At 34.4% G+C, this 19,047-nt stretch overlaps 1 protein-coding gene across 5 annotated transcripts in view; it reads right to left on the reverse strand.

Annotated features, from left to right (window-relative positions):
• Positions 1 to 19,047, reverse strand: part of RPGRIP1L (RPGRIP1 like) — a 51,901-nt gene that overhangs the window by 16,539 nt on the left and 16,315 nt on the right. For 3 of the 5 annotated variants that reach the window (XM_026036561.1, XM_026036563.1, XM_026036565.1), the window contains exons 8-22: positions 18,473 to 18,619; positions 17,954 to 18,027; positions 14,493 to 14,632; positions 12,063 to 12,169; positions 11,774 to 11,824; positions 10,678 to 10,857; positions 10,207 to 10,324; positions 8,924 to 9,376; positions 8,207 to 8,358; positions 6,042 to 6,408; positions 4,880 to 5,094; positions 3,656 to 3,739; positions 2,994 to 3,068; positions 2,132 to 2,294; positions 984 to 1,081 (exon numbers count right to left, since the gene is read on the reverse strand). In XM_026036561.1, coding sequence (XP_025892346.1) covers positions 984 to 1,081; positions 2,132 to 2,294; positions 2,994 to 3,068; positions 3,656 to 3,739; positions 4,880 to 5,094; positions 6,042 to 6,408; positions 8,207 to 8,358; positions 8,924 to 9,376; positions 10,207 to 10,324; positions 10,678 to 10,857; positions 11,774 to 11,824; positions 12,063 to 12,169; positions 14,493 to 14,632; positions 17,954 to 18,027; positions 18,473 to 18,619 — 2,424 coding nt within the window. Of the gene's footprint in view, positions 1 to 983; positions 1,082 to 2,131; positions 2,295 to 2,993; positions 3,069 to 3,655; positions 3,740 to 4,879; positions 5,095 to 6,041; positions 6,409 to 8,206; positions 8,359 to 8,923; positions 9,377 to 10,206; positions 10,325 to 10,677; positions 10,858 to 11,773; positions 11,825 to 12,062; positions 12,170 to 14,457; positions 14,633 to 17,953; positions 18,028 to 18,472; positions 18,620 to 19,047 lie in introns of those variants that run through there. The other 2 variants (XM_026036562.1, XM_026036566.1) reach the window with 2 other exon arrangements.

Below are 19,047 nucleotides of genomic sequence, written 5' to 3' on the forward strand. Positions count from 1 at the left end.
ATTCCTTTTATGATCAACATATCTAAGAAATAACCATGAACTGTCTAATTTGCAACATGCAAAAGAGAAACAGTACGATCTTAAATGGCTTAAGCAGTTTGGCACCCAGCTCGGATTTATAGGATAATTACCATAACAATCTCTAAAAAATCACAAGCCGTATTTACAGTGTTTGATTACTTGCAGGATATTCATCTCAGAAGATAAAAGGCACTGATATTCCATCTTAAACAACAACAAATTCAATCTCAATTTTCACAAGCTGTATTCTTTAAATTACCATAGTTTTCCAATACAACAATGCCTCATTTTAAAACCAAATTTGTATCAAATTTGTTGCCTTAATAGTTCATAGATTTTACTGTCTTGTGTTTTGCTACCTACCTTTCTCCAACACACTCTTTACTACTAAATGAAGGAAGCAAAAGTACGTCTTAATGAATCATAAATAAACCTACACTCACAATTCTTTCAGACATCAGCTGAAAGAACTTTTATCTAATTAAATCCAAGATAACTATAAATGTATATATTAACTGTATTATTGATTGGTTTAACCCTGAGAAGTTAGTCATTTTAGTTCACCATGTTAGAGTTAGTAGCTTTCAAAATATTTCACATATAACAAGGCAATTTCCTCTTTCAAAATACCTTCTATATCAATCTTGAACCTGCATAAGGGATAGTATTGTTAAATTCCTGCTAGAGTTCATCAAGAAAGCAGCATTATTTCTCATATGAAACATCACTTATTATTACTAGTTACTGTGTAAGATGTCACACAGACTTACTTGCATCAAGAACACTAGAACCAAATTCTTCCAGGTTATTGCACATCAGACTATCAACAAAATTTAATGCCAGTAGGATATAACCATATGATACAACTGCTCCTTAAAGTTATTGGGGAGAAATATCAAGCTTAAGGATATTAGGCTTAAAATAATTCTCACATTTGCCAAATACTTAATTGTCAAAAATACCTGTTTAATAGTCCTGGAAACTGGACTCGAAACAATACAATCATCACTGTCTGTTATTATTGATTCAATGGCATCATTTGTTCTTCTGTCATCTTGATCTGGTAAAAAAATAAGCATTTGTTGAAAAATCTGATAGGAATATATTGGCTTTTTTAACAAATGTAAAGCATCAGTGTCAGATGGACCTTCTTTTCCATGCAGATGATAACATTGGGACATCAGTGACCTTTAAAAAATTCTGAAGAATCTTTTTCTTGGTTTTCTAAAAACACTAGTACTTTCAAATGGCAGTGGTAAATGCAATGATTAAGTCTCAGATGAACTGCAGTACCAACATTGATCAGCTTTAGGTAACAGTATGGATTGAAATTGTGGATTTCCTCCAGTTTGGACACTATGTCCATATAAAGAAAACAGTATTCTTGTTTTAAATAAGTTGTTCTTCATGCAGATGGACTGCATGAAGAAGCATTTGGGTTTCTGCTTTCTGGACTAAAGCTACTTACAAACACAACAGGGAGCCAATAGCATGTCTTTCAAGTTGTACTAATGAAGTATTACTGTGCAGAAGTTGCAAAACAACTAAATGCAAAATTCTCTGTGCCTTTTGTTTTGCTAGTGTTATCAAAGACTCTGTTTATTTCCATGATACCAAGTTTAAATTTAGAGGTAAAATCGGACAACTTGGCTTTTATAACCTTTAGGTAAATCTGTTTTTAACAACTTTGTCACATATATATGATAGGATATACTATCCTCTCTGTGTGAAAGGATCTCTGATACCAAGATTGGCTGTTATCTGCAGACAATAGGAGAATACTCATTAAAATAGTCTTTATAACAGCCCAGTTCTAAGAGAGAATATAAAGATATTTAAAACACAAGTCGAGTTTCCTTTAATATTTCATGAATCTAGGTCAGATACCAGATTTTTGCATTCAATTACAATGCAGTTTGAATTTGGGCTGGAAATAAAACCTATATACCCACCACCTACTTCAGCTATAAAGTACATTAGAATATCATTTCTGTCAGGAAGCTTCTCATAATGAGGCAGCTCCCACTGCTAGGAAGAAATGCTTAAAAATGAAAAAAGATATAGATTTATTAAGGAAATATAGGTGCTTGTGCATATAAATGAGTTCTACCTTCTGGCTCCAATTCTTCAGTTATTTCTGTTTCATCTCCAGAGGTGGCTGAGTTTTCGTCAGCCAGCTGTCCCTCAGACAGATGCGAAAAGTCTTCGTTTTCCTGTTGAATTTCCTCAGCAGTCTCCTTCACCTTATCACCAGCCGGGGTTTCTTGTTTAACCTAATGCAAAACCAAGACAGAAAAACTTAGTCTTTATAACACTCCTTAAAACTGAAATTATGGCTCGTGTTCATTATATATACACACACTCTTTTACACAGTTACGTGGTTAATGCAGTGTGGCAGGTTATGAGACTGATCAGTTTTAAACCACAGTAACAAGTAATTGACACAGTAAGACAACAACTATTTAACAACACACATTTGCTAAAATACAACTTCTCTCACTATTCAGTACTTGTCATCACACACAGAGGCTCTTAGATTTCCAAACACGTATCTGTATTTCAGCTCTACCAGTTCTAAAATCATCTCTTTCCAAAAAAGTCATCCTCAATTACTAATTTTATAAATTAGTTGATATAATACTTGGTTTCCAAAGTAAATTAAAATGACATAAAAAACAAACAGCTTTGCAGTTATATTATGAACACTACAAGCATGTCATGTAAAGTAAAAAAACTTCTGTGCATAATTTCTTTCGAAGTAAATTCACCTTCTTTCCCTTGAAGTATTTATTACACCACCTTATCAGCAGATACAACCTAAGAGACACAGCATCTCCCACGGAAATTTGCTGGAAAATCATGTACAACCTATTATTAGACAATTCTCTAGGACTTAATTTTCCAGAGTTGGGAACACCAATTCAAATACACTCTACAAAAGCCACAAACTTTGAATAAACTCATATCATACCACTGAAACACTTGTAGCTGTTGAAGTCTTTATCTTCTGTGCAAGTTCCTTGTGATTTTCAACAGCAACAGAGCTCTGTTATAGGTAAAATAAGAAAAAATCCTTATTATTACTTAACACCTTTATTAGCATATCTTTTATTATATATTTATAATTATTTCTAATTTTCTTGCATGGGCACTTCTGCAATGCAAATAGAAAATTTACATTTCAGAGAAACCCCAGCTATTTCATTATTTGTAGTAACACTTTTTTGGCTGTAATCAGACAGTGAGGCTTGGATTTTTAAAGCAGCAAAGGGTGGTACTGCCTAGCACTGAATGATTTCCAATAAAGACAAAATAGCTAATCCTCTCCCTTTGAAAAACATAACTTTATGAAAACATTTTAAGTTTTAAGAGTCTGCTGTACAGATAGCTAAAGAGAAGAGGTGCTATGCATGTGAATACATCGCTAACATGGTGGATGGGAAACCATTCTTACAAAGTCAGACAGATATCCATGTTGTGCTCTCCCAATGCTATCAGTCATTGCCTGGGAGATCCCAATCTGTTGTTGCTTAAATAACAGAGCATTCACTAACAGTCTTCAAGATTGCCCACAGTGTGGCATAAACAGTCATACTTGCTTCAATAGGTATAAGCAAAGCAGTTAGAACTTACTGTCCTGTGTAATGAGCCACCATCCAGAAAAGATACTTTTTTGTCTGCTTGAGCTATACGCTGCCTTGGTTTAGGTGTTGGTTTCTATAAAATAGAAATAGTGTTGAAAACTATTCTTACTCCTATATTCTAATCACCTTATTTTGCTGTGATTCTTAAGGTCCCTGATTTTTTTGTAAGGAAAACATCATTATACTTAACTTGGAAATCACCAATTCTACACAGGTAAGACTAGGTAGATTTTGTTTGAACCTGCACCCATGCAAAGTTTGGGGATACCTTTCAGAATGAGTGTAACAGTCCACAGCATCCACAGGATGCAATGAGAGTTCTAGGTTAAAAAAATAACAGGTATCTAGCAAAATAACATATTACTGTTATTTATAGAATGTTTAATTCTTTTTTCTTGTTCTGTAAAATTAACATATATTTGACACTCCCCCTCATCCTTTTGGAAAATGCTGATATAGAATCAGTAAGTAACTAATAAGAGTTGCAAAATGAACAAAATGGCCTATAAAGTTTTCTATCTTGGTATTACAATATCAAAGATAGAAAATAAACAGGCAGTGGCTTATTGCTTTTTAAGTTTTACTCTCATGAAGGTCAAAATTCTCTTTCATGTCCATTGATTCTTATGCACAGGATTTTCCTTTTTCTACTAATTTATGAGTCTCTTTATGAGTAACTTTAAGGAGGTAACTTTTATATCTCAGTCCCATGTCCCAGGCAACAAAACAACAAGGAGATGCAGACACATGTAAGCATCTACACAGGGCTTGGAAGTAGCAGCCTGAGAATTCCTTTGGCTCAAAGTTATCCTACTGACCACATCTGGCTGAATATTTAAGAGACCTCAAAAATAAAAGACAGCCTATCTCTGCTATCCCAAATTTCTACCTCTGGCAAAATTATACAAACATATAACTGCTTGATTTTAAAGAGCAATAAAAACAGAATTAATAAACATCAATTTCATACGGAAAACAGTGTTCATTATGTCTCTTCTTCTCCATCACTCTTTTACTACCATTGCACAAGTCCTCTGAGGTTATGGACACAGAAATAACATGACTTCCAAAAGGAATTTCAAGATGGTCATTATATGAACTATTTGTACTAAGCATTATTTCACAGTAAGGACACATTCTAGGCATCATGGAAGAAATGATCTAACAGGTCTTTTATATCTCTTAGTGTTTCTGAGTTGGTTAAATTACTTACTGTCATTGATGTAGTAAAAGAAGGAGTCAGGGCTGGAGCCTGCACTTCCTTCTCTTCTACTAATTTAGTTGCCATTGATTTCTCATTTTGAATGTAATTTTCTAAGTCTGCAGCCATGGCCAACCCACTTGGCAGTAAATAGGCAAACTTCCACTTTAACTCCACTTGGATAGTACCAGCAGCACATTTTGCAGAATCTTTCAGTTCAAAAGTACCTGAAAACAAAAGGGAAATCTTATCTAAATACTCTATTTTAGAAATACATATTAAAATGCAATACAAATCAGAATGCGAATCAGGCATGAAATCACTTAATAGCTGTAATTTTAAAAGACAAATAATGTCAAAACATTACCACCTTTGGTGGTTCCAAATATCACAGAGGAGATAAAGACAGTTAAGAGGTATAAATTACTATTGCTATGTTCTTTCAACATATCCTGTTGATTTCTTGGGCAATCCAATACCATACAATAGATCTAACATAATTCAACATCTATCTTAAGCAAAACATTTTCTTTTTAGTAACTATTACACTTGTTAAAGAAACTTAAAAGGGTTTTACCTATCTGAAAGTTACTAAATCTTTACTAGAGAAGAAACACCTTACATTCCGCTGCACAGCTTGCCCTTTCATACACTTATATATAGTCATTATAGAATCATATTGTTCAACAGAATATATAAATCCTAATTCTGCCATAAATATGATTCTGTCACTCATAGTCGACAAAATTAAACAGTTTTAGTATAAGCACAGTACCAACTGTGCAAAGGATACTCATCTGTGGGGAGCAATCCTTGCACTGATGGCAGGGCTCCTCTTTCTAGAAAAAGGAAAAAGGGGTAGCAACCCTGGAACATCATTAGTCCCACCTTGAGACCAAAAGAAGTTTTCCAAGGTTTTTCTTTCTCTAACATTTGTAGTTGATGCACTATATTCAAGAACCATTTTCAATTCTGTCACACATTTTTCTTTAGTCATGACTTAAGGAACATTATTTATTTTCAGGATTTTACTGGACACTTCTGTCAAATTAAATCCATAAAGGATAGTTAAGGATTTTACTTCGCTCTGGTTCTTAAAGAGATATAGAAACAGGTAATATACCTGCAAAGGTATAGGTAAAGAGTTTGTTAGCCTTAAAGGTCAAATTCTTACCAGAGATACATCTGTCATGTGCCAAAGAAATTAGAGGTACATTGGCTTTTCCCAAATAATCACTTTCTTCAGTTTCAGCATCATCAAAAACGTAACAAGTTAGGGGTTCTGATTTTAGGTATCGGTCTAAATCTACATCCATTGGTACTTGAAAACACATATGGTCATTTATTTGTGGGTTGTTGCTGCTAGGAATGATGGGAGTATCGTGGTCTGCAAAATCAAAGAACTTGTAGACAACATAAGCATTTGGCTGAAGATGTTTTTTCCTGGACTGTAGACTGTTACAACATTTTATTGTAATGTGGAGTTCATTTAAATTGCCATCTGCTGAAGTGCTGACTTGGGCAGTCCCGAGTATCTGCTGCTTTAAATGAAAAAGTAGTAAATTAAAAACATTAGACTTATGTTACCGCACACCAAGAACTATATAAATAGAAAATAACTGATTGCTTAAATGACACTCCAACTTCTGTTTAACTTTTTATATCAGTCTGTTACTTGTTCTATAAATTCAGCTACATCTCTCTCTGGCTACAGGTTTAAAGAAATAAGAGGTTAATTCATTTATTATCTGTGATTATTTGCCTTATTCTCCTAAAACCTTACTGTTCCCTTGGCATTTGATTATCTATAAGTGAAGATCACAGTTTTAAGACTGACATCTTATACCACTTTCAAACTAGACTTTCTGATCTGGACAGCTATGCTGTATCAAGATACAATAACTGCAGTCTTTTATATATGTGCTTTTCTTTAGTTAAAATCACACTGGAAATTAATTTGTTTCAGTATTTTTTCCTTCCCAAACCTTTACATACCCAAATTCTAACATAAAGATCAACAGAAATCAACACATAAATAGTAATAATAAATGTTTAGAGTAGATAGCAAAGGGAATGATTTCAAAAAAATCTTATCAATTACCTATCATTGGCCTGTATGTATTGGGGAATCCTAAGCATACAGGCTATTTTAATAAAAACAGAAGAGTGTCAAGAAAATACAGCTATCTTTATATTGATATCAAAAGCATCTACTTTTGATTATATTATAATACAGATCCTTTCATTCGCTGTATAGAATTATCTTGTCAGTGTTCTAGCAATGTTCTGTCCTGTGCTGAGGAAATGGGTATGAGTGATTCTACATCATTAAATATTTTGATTAAATCAAACAAATACTTATTGAGAAAGAAAAAAAGGGTTTAAAATGAATTACTTTTATTTGCTTCATTATCTGTTGACCTCACGTTTACATTTCAAGCTATTCAGAGCTGAAACATACTCCTTGTAGTAGTCTGCACACAGTTCATGTTTCCATAATTGCTGCAACTACATAGGATAATTTTTTTATATTTCTAACTAGGTAAAGCTTAAATTTTGAAGCACACAACGGAAACTACTTCTCAGATGGCATAGTGTTATCTGAAATTGTGTTATAATTTAAGCTTATATCATGGGGTAATATAGAACACCTAAGTTACTCCAGGCTTACAGTTATTTAGGCTGGAAGATTTAGGACATGATAGAAGGTTTGCAGTACTTCCATTTATACAGTTAAGATCGGTTGCTTTAATTTCCCAAGGTAATTATTCAAGATATCCTGAATTCCCTTCTTTTTTTTCCCCTGTCTGGGACCTTGGTTTAAGCATCATTACATACCGAATTATAGCAACAGAATTTCATCTCCATCTAAAAAAGGGAAAGTGAAATAATACGACCTTCCCACACAAACTTTAACTTTGAGACCTTTCTTAAAAATGACTCAACCTATAACAGTAATCTGACACTGAGTTGGCTTAACATTCCTGTGTATTGTAATAGAGCCAAGTGTTAACAAAATCTGACACTTACAGCTTAAGGAAATTAAATGTATTAATCACATAATTATTTCAAATTTTCAGGCCACAAGGTTATTGACAATTTCAGTAAAAATTAATAACTGGTTTAAGACTTAGTCTCTTTAGCAAAGCCATGATTCAGCTAGTTCTTGAACTCTTTATATGATAAAATTGTCATTCAACTGGTATTTTTCCATTCAAGAAGCTTTAAGCTTCTTAACCTTTGCTATATAAAGAACTGAAGTAAGTTCTTGGAACTGAAAAAGAAGTAATTTTGAACAATGTATTTCATGAAAACTATTAAGGACAAAGACAAACATACCTGCGATGATTGCTCTTGGTCTCTGAAATTGGATGTTAGATACCCCAGAGCTTTTGACCTTTCTTTGTAGAGTCTAATAGCTTGATCCATCGGAACTCGTAACCTGATCCAGTACTCTATGGTACCATAATTTTGGATGTTTCCATTGATTCCTAAGCAAAAAAAAATGCACGTATGATTAATTTCTGTTTCCATGTTGAAGAATTTAACTCAAACACACAAGCTAAGAAGCACAACAAATTCAGTATTAACTGATCTTGTGACAGTGCACCATGACAATTTGAATGGCTTAGTATGTTTAATTTACATCAGAATTAGCAGGAATTTTGCTGGTCCTACTAGGTCTAAAAACACAAGACGAAAATAGTTTCATTTTGTCATCTGCAACATTTACTGTCCACATTATAGAATTAAATAAGGTTCATTATTTTACTCAATATTAAGGAAATTAAAGTTCAGGAACATTTGGTGCACTGAGAGGTGAAAATACCCCCCAGAGTAGCAGACAGTTTTGATTACTAAATTTCCCTTTGAAATGGCTTGTTAAGCCATATCTTTGACACTGAAAAGAATAAGCAGTTACAGGCCTCTAAATGTACCCTGATCTACCTAAGAGGAAATATCATGTTGCATAAACCATTTTTAGTTTCTGAAGTATTAATATATGATTTCAGTATTGCCCAACTGCACCAAATAGACTTTTGATATGTTAGTTACCAACTAAAGTCGCTGAGCTGTAGATCCTGCCGTTGTTTTCCAGGATGTCATGCAGTTTCAGTTGACATGCAGCAGCTGTTTCATAATCTGTGCCATACGCGTGATGAACCTCAACTGTGAGGCTGTTCTGTTGCATATAGTGCAAGAAGCAGTCATCAACTCGCACAAGATACTGAGAAGTGAAGTCAAAGGATGCAATCAACCCACGCACTACTGGGGTTGTCTGAAGTTCAAAGTCATAGAATGCATAAGTACAAAAAGTTGCAGGTTCCTCGGCACCAAAAACTTGCACAGCTTCAGGAGAAAACATCACTTTGCTAATATGAACTTCAAAAAGATTCTCTCCTCTTTCTAAATGTAAAGTTTCATCAAATTCATCCACTGGATCATCTGGCAATATTTCTGGCCTGAATTTGTATTGCTTAGTACCATAGGCAATGTCTCTTAGTTGAGCTGCAACAAACAAAGCAGAGCTACAATATGACATCTTTTTAAAGTGTTACCAAAATAATTGCATATTTGAAACAATACAACTGCTGCTCAATTAGCACACTGACAACAACCAAGAATATCTCCAGCTTCTTCAATACATACAAAATTAAGTACAGGCTCCTAAAAATTATAAGACTATGAGGCATTTAGAAAAATCAAGAATGCAGAAGCATTACAGATTAATCAAAATAACACTATGATGATATGGAGCACTGGCTTAGCACATGTATATATACAGCTTAAGTATACAAAATAGTATTAATTGCTGGAGAAATAAGGAAAAATACATGCTTACACAATCAGGACAAATCATCATGCAACCCTGTAGTACAGGGGATGTCATGTGGAGACAAAGTTAAACTTGCTACCACATTAGGCTTTGGAAGGTATCCTTCAGGTCTCGTGCACACCACTTAAATGTATTAAAAAAGCATTTAAGATTTTTCATATACTTTGCAGCAACACAATAATTATGAAATTGTAGGATAGCCCATTAAGAGATTGACTACAGATTATATATAGTTTTTTTAAAATATATATATATATATAAAGTTTGAGCTTTATCCAAACTCAGGAATAGCTGCAGTGGATAGTGGTATGTTCATTTTGATTAATAGCTTTAGCATCTAAGTTAAGGGAAGAGCACACAGATAAATTTCTATGAAAGACCTGACTTCTCTATTACTTTTAGAAATAAAAGGGTTCTCCAGGTAGGAAACTTAATTCTTGCAAGGATAACTTGCAGCAGATAGACTATGTAAAGATTGGAGGAAAGGATATTGCAAAAATACCTTCTAATTTTCTGATGCGAGCAGCCCTAATGTCAAGAAGGTGGACATATTGTTCCAGTTTTACCTCATAATCTTTCTGTAGACTTTCCATCTTTTGCGTCACTACTTCAACTTCAGTCTGAAAAAAAGGTGTATATAAAAGAAGAAAAAGACTTAAAAAGATTGTCTGTATTGATATTGCATAAATAGTAACAATTCAACAACAGTCTACTCTAATTTCAAAATACAAATTTTTTTTTTCTTTACTATCACAATTCTGTTCTTCCAGGTGAATGTTCCTAGCGGTTTATTATTACTTTCAACAGCAGCAAATCTTGCATTACCTTACCTAAAAAAAACAACCGCCTTTGTTGCTTAACTTCCAAGTCTAACTTATCACTTCCTATTTTCCTAAGGGAAAACAAGTTCTAGTGGTAGAAATGTTAAAATATTACTATTGGGTTATTTTTCGCTATGAGAAGAGGTTAGTACCTGATAATCCTTGTTAATTTTATGCTGTACTATTAACATATTTCTTGTCTTTTCAAGTTCTTGCACTGTTTCTGCATGTGTTAACTGCAGATTCCGCAAGGACTGTTCCAAATCTTTATGGATGCCATCTTCTGCTTTTGCAAAAATCCTAAGGTCTCCATTCTTCTGCTGCTTTTGAACCTGAAGCAATTTGAAAAAAATATTGGAACAGACTTTTGTGAAAGAATCAGACACATTTGTGCATGATTAAATGTAGCATTGGAATAGTATTCTGGATCTACTAAGTAAAGTAACACTAGTAAATTACTGTTTTACTAGTAAAACAATAATGCCAATTTTGAAAATTTGGAGTAGGCCACAGTGTAAAAGTTACAAAAGAGGTATACTAATAAGCATCAGGATGACATTGTGTCCTCTATTATCATCAGGAACCAATTAAGAGCAGCTTGAAAGCAATCAGTCTCTTCAAGCCACTGAAAATACTGTGAGAAGCCAAAAGTGAGATTTTCATGTAAACTTTTATTTTCATTTCTCTTCTCCCTGTTTCATTTTCATTTTTGCTACATAGAAAAGAATTACAACCTGTGTAAACATAACCTCAAAACACAAAAACACTTTTCCATAGTTTTTCTCTGTAATGGACAGAAAAGTTGCTAAGCATGGTTCTTGTATTTTCAGCATTTCCATACTTAGAACATGTACTCATAACTTACAGTACTACTAAAGAAAATATTGCTAGTGTTACAGAACAGAGGCATAAGAACAAATTACAGTGTTACAGAAAGGAAGCATAAGAACAAGTGGTAATAATTCCTTTAACTGTGAAAAAGCCAGAAAATGCTTTCACGTCTGGTTTAATTCACTTTTGATGTTATAATGAAATATGTACAGAACCCTAAGTAAATTACATCCCTGCAATTTTTTCTTCCGCTTCACCATAACTGAAAAATGACAAATGCACACATACAAGCTTAAAGCATTAGCTGCCAAAATATGCACAAACGACATACCCCTTGAAAATCCTGAGCATCATGCAGAAAACGTGCAAGGGTCAAAGTTGGGAAAAATATATGCAAATAAATTATTTCAAAGTTACCTTTATGAGCAAGAGAGCTTCTCGGAGTTCTGCCACTTCAATATCACTTTCCTGAAACAGAAAAACTCAATGAAAAGGTGTTACTGGATGTGAATGAATGAATAATGGAAAGAGACATTGAGAATAACAAGATGCATTCTCACTAGACATGACATTTTGCCTGCTATCATGAATAAATAAAGTCTGCTATATTTCTGCATTCTTTTACTTTTAAGAGAAGTACTTGCATTATGTATAAAACAGAGCAGGGGGGCTTTTTGGACATTTTCTAAACAGAAATAGAGCTCACCTTGGTGAGGAACTTCACGTGATTCCTCAGTTCTTCTAGCTGTTGCTTATGTTCCAGACAGTGTAAGTGCAGGTCTTTGTTCTCTTGGGTCAGCTTTTCATTTTGGTCTTTATATGTAGAGAAAGAATATAATAATCCGCTTAGTTCAACAATAATTGTAGAAACCATGAACTTAGTCATATTAACTCTGTATAAACAACGTAAAAATGAATTTGTTCTATAAATGGAATTACTTGTCTTATCAAATGATAACAGTGACACAGAAAACTCTTATCTGATTGAGCTGCATGGATAAAAAGGCACAATCTTCTTTCCTTATATATTTCATTGTTATAACAACCTTACTTCTTTCATGTAGAGAAGTTTTAAATACTAGCTTTTCTCTAAAATCAAGTTTCTAAGGGACAAAAATACACTTTTCCCATTACTGTCCTTCCCCTTGCAATTCATATCCTCTAGACTGTAACCCAGATCCTTAAACACTGTAAATTCATATTCTAGGTCCAAGGGACACAAATGTGTACCTAATATGCAAGTATTAGCCTCCACAAGTAGCATATGCATTAGTAGAAATTAAATGTCAGAAAAAAACCCACTACTTAGTTGAGAATACACCCTACTCCTTTTGAGAAAATAGCCCATGAAACCCTTTTAATGGTGAAATCTTTTCTGCTCACCCTCAGGGTACGATGCACAGCTACCGATTTTTCTATGCACAAAACAGCTTTTCAGTTTTGAGGTTTTTAACTCAGCAAGAAGTAGCAGTTGACATTCTAGTCTCAAGGGTTTGGGCATGTTTTAAGAAAACTGACATCAAGTTAATTTTAATTCCATAGTGTTTATATATCAAATGACATCTTCTCTAAGAACGAATCATCTGAAATGCCAACGCTCCTACAAATAGTAGCCTCCCTCAGACACATGTTGGGACTCCCTAAGAGTCACTTTCAATTCAAACATGTATTTGCCAGTAAGGTTTAATTCTCTGCAGTTGGGAGGAAAATGCAATATATTTATGCAATTGCGAAGAGCATGCAGTAAGAACCTTTAGCAGCTACCAATGCGAAAGCCAATAAGGAAATAATCAAAACTAGCTTTTTGGGGGATGTTTTGAGGGAGAAAGCCTTGATAGAAGATTGTGAAACATTTATCAGCAATTGATTCCAGATAAATCCAGGATCTGTGTCTGTTGGGTAGGAGGTATCCCACAAATAAAGGCACAGAGTGTGGAGAGGGCTCCTAATGGCAACATTACTTCTCTCTAAGCTACAAAGAGGTCTGACTGGCACTTTCTCTGGGGATAAGAAGAGGTCTCTCTCCTCAGATTCTCTATCTTCTCTTTACTTTTTTTTTTTTTTTTTTTCCTGACAGCAGCAAGCTCAGGTCACTTGTTTTCTAACATTAACCCTCCATTTCTGTAGACCTTTTAATAGAAGCAGAATTCAAAATATCTAGGTTAAGATATCTAACACAGTTTGAGAAATGACTAAGCAGCCTGTAGGTTGGGACCATTTGAAATTTATCTTTACTGCTCAACATGGGGGCAGCAAAGACAGATAATGTAAAGTATGTAGCTGCAGCAAAGAATGCCTAAGTTTTGATTGGGGGGGAAAAAAAAGGAAAAAGCTGTAAATTAATCCCAAATACTTAGGTCTAGAAGGGTTTTAATTCATTTTTCTTTCTTAGGTACCCTTAATGAACACACAGTGCCTACTGCTTACTCCAAATATCCTTTGGAAGGAGGTGTGCGTGCATGGAGAGAGGGGCTGTAGATAAAACAGTTGGGAACTGAAGAGCCACTGTCCAACAAGCAGGAGGATCCACCCAAAGATGTCAGTGGAGCTCAGTCAACTGAGAATGACAGTATCCATGTCATATCTTCATATTAAAACAGCTTAAGGCATATTATGTCTTTGAGTATCACTTGGGGCTATTTCTGCAAACAATCCCTCTGATCCAATCAAGCACTTACATACTTCATCTCATACATCAAGTCAGTAGATCTAACTCAGAACCTCAAAATTATGCACGGGCTCAACTGGAGCCATAGCCATAAAAAAATTACTCACAAAGCAGGCAAAGTCCTACAAGATTATTCACACAAAGGAAGCTACATTTGAGAATGGGTTCTAAAGATATTTTCTGCTTCTTCCTTGCCTGTTCTTTTATTTAAATTTTACATTATCACAGTTAACGTTCATGTAACCAGAAGCATAAAATTCAAAATTCACTCGAAAATAGATACCTGTATTGGAACCATTTTTGTGGCTCGACAGCTAGTCATTACCTAAGCAGACTCTTCACCATGCACTGAAAAGACAGTTTTCAGCTCACCTACAGTAAGCACTAGGCTTTTCTGCAAAATACAACTTTGCCTGCAACAGGAAATACTCACTTCCTGGCAAAGTGAGGGTTATTTCAGAAAGATACCTCTTTCTGCTTTCATCTTGTCAAGGATTTCATTTTTGTCTGCTAAATCAGATTTGAGAGCAGTCTCGAGTTTAGCAATCTGCAGTTTCAGTTGCTGTTCCTTTAATTTCCATTGCTGTTCATGGGTCACACTGAAGACACTGTAATAAAATATGTGGCATGTGAAAAACTTTTAGTAATCAATTTCAACTGAAAATAATAAAGAAAAAGGCTTTTAGTGGCACAAAGACCACTGTCATCATGTCTCAGGAATTAAGTAAACATATGCTGGTCTGCTGCTGTTGAAACCAAGGCGCCTTTCTCAGGCTGCGGTTACAAAACATGAAAGAGTTTGTGGGATGAGCAAAGGAACTGGCCTTAATTTAGAGCTCCAAAGTCTGAAAAGTTGGCAGCATGCAACATTTGTGGGGCTAGAAAAGGAATTCAGATGTGTATTCCAGAGTAATCCACAATTCCAAACCTCAGCAACTGACAACTGACAAGACCATTCTTTCCGCATACAAAACCTCTTAATGTAGAGAGTTGCGATTACCCACCTGATTTCTTTTAAATCTGTGAAGCATGTAGAGCCTAAAGCCAGTCGCTTGTTCAAAGAAACACTGACCACAAAGTGACAACAGTTCTCATACTGTAAAACAACAACTCTGATACTGATTAAGAAGTACATATAAAAGTAATCTTTTTCCTCCTCGAAGATATAAAAGAAAGGAGGTGGGCAAGGAAATTAAAATACTGTTTCTCCTGTAACACATTATTTAGTTGTAAACTACAAAGCTGTCTGCAGTATTACAGACTGAAAAGCAGAACTGGTGAAACCACAGTAAAATGCGCAACTCTGACTGAAGCAAAAGCAAATATATTCAATAATTTACAGTATAATTCCCAATAGGTTAAAAAAAATAAAATAATGCAATGTGGTTTTGTATATTTTATGAGGTGAGTATTATGACCTTCACATTATTATTTAATAGCTGAATTCTTATTGACTGCAACTACGCCCTTCATCTTAACCTTAGCCAATCAAAAATAGTTTATTCGCTTAAATGAAAAGGCAAAAAAAATGCAAAAAAAATCGAGCTAGTTCCTCACCTATTCACTAAAGCTCACTAGAAAAGACATTGCTTTAAAAATAATATTTATAAATATATATATATTAGAGTTTTATATAACAAAAACTACAACCAAATATACCTAAAAGAGAGAGATATATGGCAGAAGGGCAAACTACTCAGCTTGGTTAACTGAAAGGGAATTGCCTCTGCTTTAAAAGCTATGTCTATGACTACATAAAATGGCTGTGAATACACAGATGTCAGATTTTTTTCTGAAGATTAAAGGAAAAAACATACCATAACATAAATTCTATACTCCAAAATATTTGGCAAGAGTTGATATTCTTGCTTTGCGATCTGCAGAAAGATTGGTGTTTTTATTTTCCCACCCTGCATCTTACATAGTTATATTACACTGTTGTCTATGAAGACACTATATGATAGTGTGAAGAATGCCTTGTATAGCAACCATGGTCTAACTGAAGCCTCCAGGTTGTAGAATAATATATATTTCCCTCTTCTATAATTTTGAAGATAATTCAGTGCACCTACAATCCTTATTATGATATTGCATAGAGATAGAAGACTGCACAGCACTCTGAAGTTTGACCGACTACCAAACAAAAGGAAACCAACCATCTTAAGAGAAGATACAAATGCACTTAGTTTTCAGACTTCTGAAACAAGTCTGCAAGGTTTAATAAGCCTGCTATCTAGTTACCCACATTCACTACTTTTAGATACAGGTACTTCACAAAAAGGTGTAGCTACATATCATCTCGTTTTTTCAAAAGATTATGCTGCAGAAAAGTCATTAGCAGCTATTATGAATCCAATTCTGGAATCTGGACATGCTTACGTCAAGACCAGTTCAGAAGACAGGATTTTCCTGAGTACATATCATGCTAAAGTTCAGTTGCTTAGGTCAGTTTGAATTGAGTCCACTTCTATCTCTTCCCTCCCTCAAATTTTAAGATTACTTCTCACTTGAAATCATGTGGAATTTCTTGTACATTTACTGTACTTTGGAGTTGGAGCCATCTGGTTAACTATAAATGGTCAACCACATCTGGCACTGTTTCCCTGGGAGGGAGTCTGAGCATCACTAAATTTGCATTACAAGGTCATATGAAAACAATTCCTACAAACCTTTTATCCAAACGAATTGTTTTCTCGGATACTGACTAAATAATAAGAGTCAACTGACAAATTCATACTTGTTCTTTGTAAATTCTTCAGATAAAATTTTGCAGTCTTGACTCTGGTAAAAATCCCATACACTTCAAAGGGTTTTTCCAAGACAATGACAATAGCAAGGGAAGAGATTTAAGCCTTTCCCTTCTTACCCCCTAAAAATACTATAGAAAAATCAACTAATTTTCTGGCCCCTATGGACACTGGCTTATCCACTGATAGCAAAAACAATGCTGTAGTAAGCTTGCATTGATGAAAATCAACAGAACTAGCAAAAATACTCCATTTCTCTAATTTCTTAGTACCTGTAAAATAGAATCATGGAACAACAATCAAAATTTACATAGGGTATATAAAAAGACAGCCCATTCGACGGGAAAAAATATTTGGTAGATGATAGCATTATGAGAGAGCAATATTTGAATTTAATTAAACTTCTTATCACCTGTCCCACTCCAATTTGCAAACCAAGAAAAGAAACTTTTGAACCAAGATTGCAACTTGATATATTAGTAAATGTCATTTCTTTGCATAATAATGGAGAAGACAAACCAATATTCCAAGTACTTATGTCAACAGATTTTGGAGGAATCCACAACAAACTTTGGCAAGTCATGAGTCTTCTACACAGGACTCTAAATTTTGTGATTATACAATTGCTACATAACATAATTGGAAAGTTTAAAAGCTATATATACTCACAGGTCTTATAATTTTAAATTTCACAGTAGAAAGTGCCAAAAAGTAAACACATACTGCAAGAATACTGTAAACCATACTCAACAGCACTATCATATTTACTCATCATTCCTTGACTTTTTTGACATAAACAAAAAAAGTCTCAAAGGAGAAATCAGTCTGATAAAAGTCTAAAAAAATACTAGAAAGTCTGATGATAGCTTATTGGTTTAATGTCTAAAATCTATTGAATTCTACTTAAATCACATTTTAAAAAAAATAACATACAATTTGAAGAGTATTAGAGCAACCAGCAAAAAGGCTGTCATGTTTCAATGATATAGGTGAACTACTGGTTGAATATCGTAACATTTTCCATATACACATACTGCTTTGAGGAATTGTCTTAAGATATTTGCACAAGTGCACAAATACCCATGTGCATATGCCCATGCAGGTGCACACTGATGGGAAATCAAATTTTAAACAGGACTGGAAATCAAGCTTTATATAAACATCCCCCCTGCCCCATTTTACCTGCTATACAGCTTATCATAGTTTTCTTTTAAGAGTTCCTTCTCCTTCTCCAGATCATTTATTCTATCCTGTAGCTAAAATGAAGAAGAAAGTTCTAAGCAATCAACAGCATAAAAAAAGATTACAGTGAATTTATAGACATGATCCATTAGCACTTTACAAACATTTTCATGTTTTTCATTTGTTCTTTCCATACAATTGTCTTTAGAATTTTCAAAATAACACTTTTTTCACTACTAGATTTCTGCTTGGCCAAGTTAGGCTGTTTTATGTTGCTTAAATGGAGTTGAGAATAACAAGTCTTTGCTGAATAAACAGCAAAAATATTCTGATTGTTTCTGTTCAGTTCTTTAAAACTCTGACATCATTGTGTGTATTATGCCAGCTTTGAAAATTTGTTTGAAAGCTATCCCATCCTTATCCTATATGATGTTTACCCATATACATATATACATATGTATATACAGAGAGAGATAGAGCACTTAAAGCAGATTGTGCCCAAGAGAGCTATCATCTCACCTCCTCTGTCCTTCGCTTGGAAATATTCACTGATTGCAATTCTTTTTCAAGACGGAAGCACTTTAAACGTTCCTCTTTAAGCTGCAGATTGAGTTCATCACCTTTTGTCATTAAAGCATCATGGTTGCTCTTCAGATTCCTTTGGTTCTACCAAACAGAAGAAAAAAATGATGAGATCGGCTGGAGATTGAAAAAAATCATGCTAAGTAAACTGTTACAAATCTCTGCATGTTCAGCCAGGGGTCCTTTCTGGCAGCATTTAAGACATTCTCCATATGGTCAACAGGAGACACTCTTGAGCTAAGAAACTCAAGGATAAACTTTTATTACACAAGGCCAGGAGGAGGTGGCGTTTTCGATCCTCCTACAAACATTAAACCTTCAGCTCAGTCTTGAAAAGGACCAAGAAATACATCTGTTAAACAATTAAAAGATTTTCCTGTGGTTACAGTGGTTAGACATACTGACCAAAAACACTGCAGTAGCAAGAAAAAAATGAATGTTGACCACAGTTATGTTAATCACAGAACTCGCTACAGCTCTGTTAACCCATAGATATAAATATCTAATTGCTC

Source organism: Nothoprocta perdicaria, unplaced genomic scaffold (genome assembly GCF_003342845.1).
Source record: "Nothoprocta perdicaria isolate Ctin4 unplaced genomic scaffold, notPer1 scaffold_18, whole genome shotgun sequence".
Lineage (NCBI taxonomy): Eukaryota > Metazoa > Chordata > Aves > Tinamiformes > Tinamidae > Nothoprocta > Nothoprocta perdicaria.